Source organism: Pipra filicauda, unplaced genomic scaffold, assembly GCF_003945595.2.
Source record: "Pipra filicauda isolate LSUMZ 115617 unplaced genomic scaffold, ASM394559v2 scaffold253_size2546935_pilon, whole genome shotgun sequence".
NCBI lineage: Eukaryota > Metazoa > Chordata > Aves > Passeriformes > Pipridae > Pipra > Pipra filicauda.
The window spans coordinates 2,505,111-2,515,919 of NW_024104369.1; the positions used below are offsets into that span (position 1 = coordinate 2,505,111).

The following is a 10,809-nucleotide window of genomic DNA, read 5'->3' on the forward strand; positions in this document are numbered from 1 at the left end:
TTTTCATCTCCACATGTGGGGAACATGTACTAGATTATGTTATAGGGTACTTCTCTGCATCATATCTGATGTTTAGATATTACAGTGTAGATGAAAGTCACAGACCTTCAACTGTTTAATGGAACTGGCTGACATGGGGATTCAGGCACATTTTTAAAAACTTAATATGAGCATTTTTAGATGTAGAAGTTCTGTGCACAGTCTGTTGAGCTTACAATATTGCCCCTACAATAGAGTGGGATACCTTTTAAAGTGCACTTGAGGTTTTATTCCTATTTTCCGTGGTCAGGTGTCCCCATTGGCAACTTTATATAGGTTTCTATATATAATTAATTTTGTTTCAATAGGTGTCTAGTTTCCATAGCTTTTACCAATTTTTACCAAATTTGAAGATACTTTCTGGTAATGATTTTGCCTGGATTTGAGCACAAAGTGAAGTATTTTTGTATCCATAAATACAAAAACTACCTATTTTTTGTTCCACTGTGTAGTACTTTCACCTATGGAACAGAAATGTATTTTTCCTACTGTGCAGCATTGATGCACATACAGGTCCCTTACTGTTCCTCTCAGTACTGCTCAGTTCCAGGGCTGACTCCCTGAATTACTGTTGGCTTTGACTACTCTTACAGGTATTTCTCAAGGTGAATTCCACTTCACCACTTTATTTCTCTAGGCTGTCTAGATTCTGTCATATCTCCAGGCTTATGCTACGTATTGTTAATCTGTATTCTTTTCTTTAAAAGGTGGATCGTATGTCTTTCCCATGCGGTTGCACTAAGGAAGGGTGTAGCAATACCGCAGGTAGAATCGAATTTAACCCTATCCGTGTACGGACTCACTTTTTGCACACAATAATGAAACTTGAATTGGAGAAAAATAGAGAGCAGCAAGTTCCAGCACTTAATGGCTGCCACACTGAGATAAGTGCACACACTAGTTCTATGAGTCCAGGACCCCACCCGGTTGAATATTCAATTGCAGAAAATTTTGAGATTGAAACTGAACCTCCGGCTGCAGTTATGCATTCCCAGTCAGCCGAGGACTTGGACTGCCCAGGGGAAGAGGAGGAAGAGGAAGATGGGAGTAGCTTTTGTAGTGGAGTTACAGATTCTAGCACACAGAGTTTAGCCCCTAGTGAATCAGATGATGATGAAGAGGAAGAGGAAGATGAGGAGGAAGATGAGGAGGAAGAAAAAGCAGATGATTTTGTAGAAAGCATGGGCTCCCATGCTGATATGGTGCCTCTTCCTTCTGTCCTTTGCTACTCTGATGGAACTGCTGTGCATGAAAACCACTCTAAAAATGCCTCATACTATACTAACTCTTCAACTCTGTATTACCAAATAGAGAACCACGTTGCTGGCACTGCTAACCAGATCGGTGAGACTTACTCAGAAAGGGATGCTGTCAAGAACGGTAGTCTTTCTCTGGTGCCTTACAACATGACTTCTGAACAGTTTGTTGACTACACACGGCAATCAGAGGAAACTTTTAGCAGCCCTCATTACCCTTCTGCAAACCCCTCAGTGATTGTTTGCTGCTCATCTTCTGAAGGAGATGGCAGTGCTCCATGTAACAGTTTATACACTGAGCATAGGCCAAGTCACCCGCAAGTGGAATTTCACTCCTACTTGAAAGGTCCTTCTCCAGATGGCTTTGTGTCAGCTTTGAACGGCGACAGCCACGTGCAAGAGCACCCTGCTGAGAATTCACTAAACCTCCCAGAAAAGAGCAGACTGCACGAGGAGTGCATCAAATCTCCAGTGGTAGAAACGGTACCTGTTTAATATTAAAATTATTCTAGGACTGACTTCCTATATTAAAATTCACTCCCATCGGATTTTCCTAGAATCTTACTTTTTTAAGAGGTAGACAACACTTGGACTGTAATCAATGTTCCAGACACATTGTGTTTTCTCAAGCTACACTGGCAGTGGTATTGCACAAAAACAGTTCACATAAAGATTTAAATAAAAATAATCAAACTTTTTTTGATAAAAATAAAACAAGTAAGTAAAAAAACACAGCCAACCTATTTCAAAGTAGCCTACCTATGGACATGTGTGAAACCTGCCAAGCTATCTGAATCAAAGCTTTGTGTTTTTGACTGTCGGGCCTGTGCAAAAATGTTAAAAATGATACTTTGAAATAATCATGTTTAGAGTCCTAATTTTCAACGTATCTGAAAAGATAGTAAGTTTAACGTAAAAGTAACTACTGTACAAAAAAAGTTTTAATTGTTCTGTACTGTATGTATTTTATTTATGGTAGTTTACAATTCATGTTTTGAAAAAAATGAACAGCATGTTCATTTGAGCAGAAGATCCATAGCTAGTTACAAAGAGCATATCCACTTTTCATCTGGAGTACCTTGTATTCTTCTTTTTTTTTTTTTTTAATACCATTTCTGGTAAATTGTCTTGAAACACATTTTTAGAGTGTGCTGTTTTCTCTTTTACTGTTCTTGACAAACAGAATAGTCAGAAAGGGGGCATTTACATCTTCTAGAAAGGTAGACAATCCTCCATTAAAACTAAAATCAGTGGCATTCCAGAACTAGTACCCTCACCCCAAAGAAAAAGGATCTTGTATATAATGGCAAAGCAGTAGCTTAAGCTTGCACAGCACCTTTTAGCCCAACAACCATTCAGATACTTTGCACTTTAGTGCTGTTTTGCAGGACTATATTAACTGTGGGAACTGTGAACCACTCTGGAGAAATGCCATAGCCCCACTCTCTGAGGCGTTTCTAAGATCTTAAAATTCATTGTAACAAAACCTGGATGTTTTTCCCAAGCCAGTTTATGAATATGTCAGTATGCAATTTATAAAAGCAGAGCCTTATTGATCAAAGCTTAAATAAAGCATGGGAAAAATGCAGAACTGTCTAGATTGCCTAAACATTTAACAGTTTTTATGAAATATGAGACTGGCTTTTGTGGACTTCTGATTGTACCTCAAATGTAGCATCATTTGGTCTAAATAGGAAACAGCAGATTCAGTGAGGAAAAAAACTTCAGAAATTTTGTAGCTGCAAAAGTCTGCAAGGAAAATAGCATGTGCGTCATATGGATATCCATTACCTTGTGATCCATTTGTTTTTAAATGAAGTGGGAATTAAAAGTACCTGCTGTATATCAACCTTTAATTTATTAACCAACCTTGCTCTTGTCTAGAAAAGGAGGCATAGGAACCAGGTTTTCGCTGCACTGGAAATTCTGCACTGCCTTATTTTGATTTCAAAATCTATTTTAGCATTTTTATTCTTCTAATACTGAAATTTTATTTATTCTACGTCAAGTAAGTTGAAATGTAGACCTGTCTTGTTTGTCAAAATAAGAATCAGCATCTTAGTTTTATCTGTGTCAAATCTAGATGGTTAACAGTGTGCATGTAAACACAGTGTAAATTTTAGCTCTGTAACAATGACTCTTCTGGTTAGAAGCTCTTTAAAACATCACGTACAGTACTCCAGTAGAAAAACTGCCAGGTGTAAAATGGGCTTTTCATTGAAAAAAAAAGATAACTTAATTGTTTTTATATGAAATCTGGGCAAAATGACTTCTCATATTTATGCTAAATTAGCAAAATATTTTTACTCCATGTAGTAGCTGGAAAGGTTTTTTATTTACTTGTTTCCACAAGAAGTCCTACACAGTTTATATGAACTGCATTGAAAAGTCTAGTTCTCTAGGGACTGGATTCCAAACTTGCAGCGTATTCCACCTCCTGAGAAAGCACATTCATGTTCATTATCTGGCTCAGCAATTCCATAGCTGCTGTTCCTCCTGTAGTCACAGAACACTGTAGTCTCTTTCTCTAAGGTTGAGTAGCCAGGTAAACACCCATATTCTGCAACACAAATATCCTTGAGTTTTAAAGAGAAACGTGCTGGTTCTTAAAGTTCTGCATCTGAGAATAATATTATTCTGTTCAGGATCTTCTAAGGGCAAATGTAATAAGTCTCTGTGTATACAGGCATCTTGCATCAACAGCGAGTTAAATTTGGCACTCTCACTTAACACCAGCACCAAAAGCACAAATCTCTTCTGCTTGAGCTGGGACAGTAGATGAGGATCAGGAGCAGCTCTTTACCCTCAGAGTGTGTTGGAGAACCACACACACTTTACTGGGGTATTTATCTCAGGGGAAAGTTAAATGAAATCTTTTGTTTTATTATTCACCCCCTTACTGAGCAATAAGAAATTATTTTCCTGGCCCCTGTGCTTTCACCTGAAAAATATCTTTAATTTTATCAGCAAGCACAGTAAGTGATTAACTTCATAAAATATGTCATCCAGTTTTTAAATACTGAGGTGGTGGTTATTTACTATTTCCATTCTCACAGGCTTCAGATCCCAGTCCTGGTTAATATCAGCACCTGTATAAACTTCGGAGTACTGAGATGTGTGTGTTCCATGCCATTGGGGCATCAGGGGTGAATGCAGCCAAATTCTCTCAAGCCTGCAGCACAGGATAACAAGCAGTTACATCTTGGAAGAGATGTATTTTTTAAAAATAGGCCAAACCTTTTGCCCAGCCAATTCCATGCCAGCAAATAACAAAGCTAAGGCCTTTTCTAGCATGTGTAAGTTAACTAGAGTGACAAAAAAAATAGTTGCAGCCCTGACCAAATGGGACGGTTAATTTAACTGACAGGTGGGCTAATTTACCTGAAAAAAGAGTAGGATGTAGAAATCAGGTGAGTCAGGTTTCCCACCACTTGATTAGACTTCGATGTTTTGTTTAGAACAAAAAACATACTCTTCATTTAAGGAAAAACAAGCTTAAATAAATCATAGTATGGAAAATATTTTAATGTTATTTTCTGGGCTAGTATATAATAATGCATGCTGTGTCCCATTTCTCAACTGGCTAATAGTCATTTTGATAACCAGTCCTTTCATTTTGGGTAGGCTGTTTCTGTGTGATAAAAGTATTATTATATTACTAAATGATAACCAGCAGTATTTGCTTCTGTCAACACAGTGTATCATTTGAGGAAATGTTTACTTTACTGATAGTTGTATCAGCTTTATTTTGCAAGATATCTGGCTAGTGATAAACACTCCTAAGGAACCAGGTAATCATTTATGATTATATTGCATAGTTCAGGAAAATGGATCATAACATAAGCATTTCCCTCTATTGAAATAAACTAGAATTTTCATACAGAAGATAACTGAACCAGCACCTAAAACCAGATGCCTTTTTGCCTATAAGGTGAACTTCGCCTTTCTTGGAAAAAAGTGCATTGTTAAATATATGCAAAGCTTTAACTGATGTTAGACATGAAATTAGAACTTTTCTGCACGGTTAATTACAGCAAATGCAATTGCTTTCTAAGAGCTATAACTCATGCCCACTGAACATCCTTAAAAAGTTAAAAGCTGGTCAGTAAAACTTTCTACTATTCTTTATTGAGTTGTCTGCCATTTAGATCAGAAAGTTCTAGATTTGTAAAGTTTTACTATTTTTCATTTGCACAAGCTCCTGCTAATGAATCATAGTTGGAGTTGACATTAATTTATTTTAAGTCCATTGTACACGGCCATAGATACAGTTCAGCCTGATCAGTGCTCTGGTAACAGAGCGATCCTGTCTTTTGTGGAAGTGCTGCAGAAATCCCGTGTAGTGTTGGTGGTGCTGTTACTGATTGCTGACTGATCCAGAGCCACTTTCAAACCGTACCTGCGTGTTTTATGTCAGTAAATGTGATAACATGGCGCTTTCCCTGCCTCACAGGGAGTATCTTCACAAACACAGCTAGTTTTTTAAAGATTGTATACATATATTTGTATGCAAAACAGAACATATATTATGTTTTTTAATATTTCAGGTGTTCCTGACTCTCTGATAGAAATGTGATATACTAGATAGAGAGTACTGGGCTCAGAGAGAGGAGACCTGGGTTCTGTTGCCTTTGCCTTTGTCTTATTGTGTCACTTGCATCCTCTGTGCTCTGGTTTGTAATGTACTTGGAGATATTGTGATAAAACATAATTCTTTAAAACAGGCAAAATACCATTTTATTCCTCTTTTTTTTGGTATCATAACTAAATTTTTGTACTGCAGACTACACCACTTTCCAAATAAAGCCCAGTCCAGAACTGAACAGAAATTTTTCACTAATGTGAAGCACAGCTAAAGCAAGCTCTCCTTTCCTTAGACGGGATTAATGAGCAGAAGTTTAACAGTAAATTGCACAGTGAAAAATTAGAATAAAAGCTGTATTGCATATACAACATTTACCTGTCAAGTGCTTAACATTTGAGCAGCAAGATTGTAGTTTGCCTGCAACACCACACTTGGAAGCAGCAGGCAGTCTTACTCCCCTGTACAGTGTCTTCTTTTGCTGGCTGAATTCTGTCCATTGGAACTCCTTGCCTGGACTGCTCCTGGAGCAAAGCAGCTGCCCTTACTCAAACGTAAAGCAAGAGAGACCCATTATATCCTTTTAAAAGGCATTTGCTAAATAAGGATCTCCATTGTTACAGCTCATGAGTTGTATAAACTCGTGTTCATTGTGCCAGTTGTTTTATTTCCTGAAACAGTCAGGAACAGGGACAGAAGAGGATGATATGGAAAATCCTCAAGCATTCCTGCTGAGACTGAAGAGTAATTCTATCATCTACTTTATTATGGTTGCAGAACATTTGATGTAAAATACTTTGAAAAACTAGAAGTAACTCAGAGAATATATTCTATAGAATTTATTTCTAAAATATTAAATCTGATTACTATTTTTTTAAAATGGTAGAAAACTGTTATTTTCAAAACAGACTTACATGTTCTGTGGTATGAGAAATCTCAGCATTTGCCTTTTCAGTGTTTCCAGGTTTTTCTAATATTCTTAATTTTGCTATTCTCTGTAATCATTGTCCACGTGCAAATTATTAATTGTCCATTTTCTCCAAGAAATGTCAAATCCAAAGCGCAAACATTGTGATGAACAAGTGCAATTTAGTTTTAAAGATGTCCGAATGAACACACACTTGGGTTCTTCACAGGTTTTTCCTTTTCACTGTCTCTTCCTACTCCTAAATCCAAGGCAGCTTCTAATGTTGTTACTAATAAATGTGCCAGAGTATTGTTTCCACTTAAGGAGGAAAGTTATAACAACCTTGAGGACTTTTCTGTTACTCTAATGGCTGATACCAAGAATTTTACTTTTTATATGGAACATCCAATTCATGAAACGTGTTGTGCAGCATAAGTGTTCTTTTTTAATGCCTTCCTTCCTGTCAGTGTTTGGGAGGTCTGTTGTACAGTAAGACTTTTCATTACAGTTGAGCAAAAGGGCAACTCCTGTGTCCTCTGTGCTGTGAATTAGATCTTGAAAAGCCAGGTTGGATGGGGCTTTCAACAACTGGATCTAGACATCTCTGCCCATGGCAGGGGGGTTGGCATTAGAAGATCTTTAAGGTCCATTCCAGAGGAGGCCATTCTGTGATTCTGTGAGTTAAAATGTGTGTTGCTCTGGTGCTATGCAGTCTTTGTGGTTGGAGGACACCCAGAACTCAGGAGGTCCCACTGCCTGGAGAACCACAGTCCTGATGCTCTGTACTGCAGCTTCTCAACTGAGAGGGTGATAGTCTTCATCCAAGGCTGGGGGTGGGACAAAAAAGTTAAAGGGCAAACTTTGTCCTTTATTTACTCAGTTATCTTAATTTGGATCTTAGCAATGACACTTCTGTTTCATGAATGAATGTCCAGTAGAACCAAGTTGAAGTTTGCCTCTCATGTGCATTCTTCTCTAACTGATCACTTTTCCAATAAACCATGAAGATGGGATTGGCTTTTCATGATAGACAGGAAAATGGAGGAGGATACAAATGCACATCATTGTTCTAACACAAGAATCAAGGTACGCCTTGGTCTTGAAGCACTAGAGTGAGGGGAGGATAGAAAGAACAGTTTAGAGGAAAAGATGAAGGCAAGAGGCAGATTGATGAAGATTATCTTTCTTCTAAAGGGCAAACCAAAACATTACATATTAAAAAAAAAAAGGAAGGAAAATGGGAAATTAAGATCTCTCCAGAACAAGGATGGAAAAGTATATGGATGTTCAACTACAAGCTTGCCCATGTTAGATGATAATATTGATTCTGTTACTTAAAATACTTTAAACCAAACGAACTCAGTGCAAACAGGAAATGCCATTTTTCCAGACCAGTTACATACAGGTGGCCATTAAATAAAAGACTTATCCAAATGCATGGGGTAAAAACTAAAAAGCAAAGCCACACCTAGAAGCACTGCTACCATGTCCTTTCTTTGCCTATGGCAATTACAAAGTCATTTTCAGTATCATTTCTGTTAACTCTGCTCCCAAGCACATATTCTCATATAACCAGTTTCTCAGATAACAAGAGACGTTAAAAGCAAAGACAAAATAGGTGTTCTTTTTATTAGCATTTTAGTTTGGGATTTTCAAATGAGACTTAGTACACATTATAGCACATTATAGCATTTTAGGTTTCTCCATCTGGAACTTTTAAAGTACGTTCTTGAAGTTTTGGGTTTTGCTGGGGTACCAGGGGATCAGTACAGATACAGATTTAGCACCAGTTTTCAGCTTCTTGAAAAGATCATCCTGTGCAGTGGCAGCTGGTTCTCTTAAAACCCAAAGCAAACATGCTGGTTTTTTCCCAGCCATTTCACACAAGTACCATCAACTGCTCATGTAAACAGTGCTTAACAACTGGGCCCTTCTTTTAATTGACTGACTGTAGGCGCTTCTATGGAAATACGTCTGAAGTGTAGTTTGTGAAACATGTTAAAAATTGTTTGATGTAAAATAAGCACTAGACATTTAACAGTGCAAAAATAGACAAAATCTGTAGATTACAAATCCATTCCTAAGAGCCTCAGCCTGTAATATTGTCTTAGTAAAGTTGATCTTTTAAGTTAAATTGCATTCTGATGTAATTACCTTTTACAAATAAAATTATTAATACAAATGTACTGGTTAATACCTGTTAACATAAAACATGGCTAATTGGTTATTTTGATTTGTTTCCATCTATAGCAAATAAATAGAAAATTTGTAAAAAAAAACCAAACAAACAAAACCCAACACTTATTACTTTTTATATGTTTAAAGTATTTTCATTGTTTTAACAAATACAGACTATGTAACATTTACACTGTCTAGTCCAACCCTGTCTTTCAGGAGGTTCATCTCTCTCTGTGTATATATATATATATATATATATATTTCCCCATAAGAATATAAAATTGCTTTTGAAATTTTTGTTGGCAAGTGGTAAATAATACACCGCAGCGTAGACTCAAAAGCACTTAAGCTGATGGTCTTTCAGACAGGTAATCCACTCAAATGGGACTAGTAAAACTGTGGTGTAATTGCAGCCATTTCTTTAAACTTTGTACATTACTTCTAACTTTACTAATTTCTGAGAAAAATAATTATGTTAAGTACTTAACATTTTCCATTACAGATTATCTTGTATACTAAAATAATGGAGATCTCAACAGTAAAGCAAAATATTTAATTGGACTGCTGCTTTTAAACTGTTTGAAGAAGCGAAGGGAAAGAAAGTTCATCTTAAAATCTGTACATGGAAATAATTTTAAGCTTCATGAACTACACATTTCCTTAATTTCCTTTTTTTAAACAAGTTGTAACATCAAAGATGCCAAAGGGTAATATAAGCTACAATAATATTCAACAGAACTTAACCTAGACCTTACGCTGTAATAATTTATTCAAATTAACTGTATTCTTCTGTATTTATATTTTCAGTATTTATTATGAATGATATGGAATTTGATGTATTTATTGTGGCTTATTACTGCAGTGTATATATTACAAAAATGAGCATTTTTAAGTCTTAACATTAGTTTTTTTTGTTAATTAGTGGCACTTGTATCAGCTGTATTTTTATTATATATTGTACAATATATATTGTCCATTTGTTTGCAATGAAGTAAAACAGGTTTCTACGTTACATCATGGCTGCCAGTGAATGTGCTTCTTATTTCTACTGTGCACTCACAAGAGATTCCTCTCTCAACTAAGAGAACCAGAATTAATTCTGCAGCTCCTACCCAAGACCTCTAGAACCTCCAAAGACACTCTGAAATTTCAGGCATTTCTCCCGTTCCTCATAGTCTGACAACATAAACAGCTTGTGTGGAGGGGTTTTTTTGGTGTCTGTTTTTATTTTCAAATATTTGTATGCCAATTAAAGAAATAAACAGAAATGCCTTGTTAGGTATATCCATCTGCCCTTTCATGATACTACTGCCTACACTTTTCTTTGGCCAGTGAAATAAAGTACCTGATTCACCTGTGCCTATCATGGTGAATTTCATATTTTTTATTATAAGGTAATGAAGCAATTGTTGGAATAAAATTTTGCACCAGCTCTCCCTGGTGGACAATTTGCAGTAACGTTATACAGCAAATAATTTCAATGGCTATAAATCAAACTGCTACATTTCAGGACAACTGCTTATTTTGAAAACTGCCAATCAACACTGCTTCATTAAGAAAATAATTAAGAATCACAGTATCTGCCATATTTTCATTCTGATATTTATTAAAATTGAGCTGTACATTTCTAAAAGTTGTCCCTAAGTGTGCTTTAATAATAAATTGCATATACCTAAATTAGTTACAAAAACTGATAAAGATCAGGTGTTCTCTAGATTATAAAAAAAGTTTTCACAGGATTTAGGGTATTATTTGTTTCTAGTTAGGAGTTACACAAAATGAAATAGATTAACGTCTGCTATCACACTGCCTTTGGCATTGCCTTGAACTATGGTTAACAGGGCTGC

The 10,809-nt window shown here is 36.3% G+C and overlaps 1 protein-coding gene across 4 annotated transcripts in view; it reads left to right on the forward strand.

The window, feature by feature from the left end:
* CSRNP3 (cysteine and serine rich nuclear protein 3) overlaps positions 1-10,321 on the forward strand; it is a 76,441-nt gene extending 66,120 nt beyond the window's left edge. For all 4 annotated transcript variants that reach the window (XM_027733751.2, XM_039382092.1, XM_027733750.2 and 1 more), the window contains one exon: positions 747-10,321. In XM_027733751.2, coding sequence (XP_027589552.1) covers positions 747-1,790 — 1,044 coding nt within the window. In that variant the 3' untranslated portion in view covers positions 1,791-10,321. The remainder of the gene's footprint in view (positions 1-746) is intronic.
* The last annotated feature ends 488 nt before the right edge of the window (positions 10,322-10,809 follow it).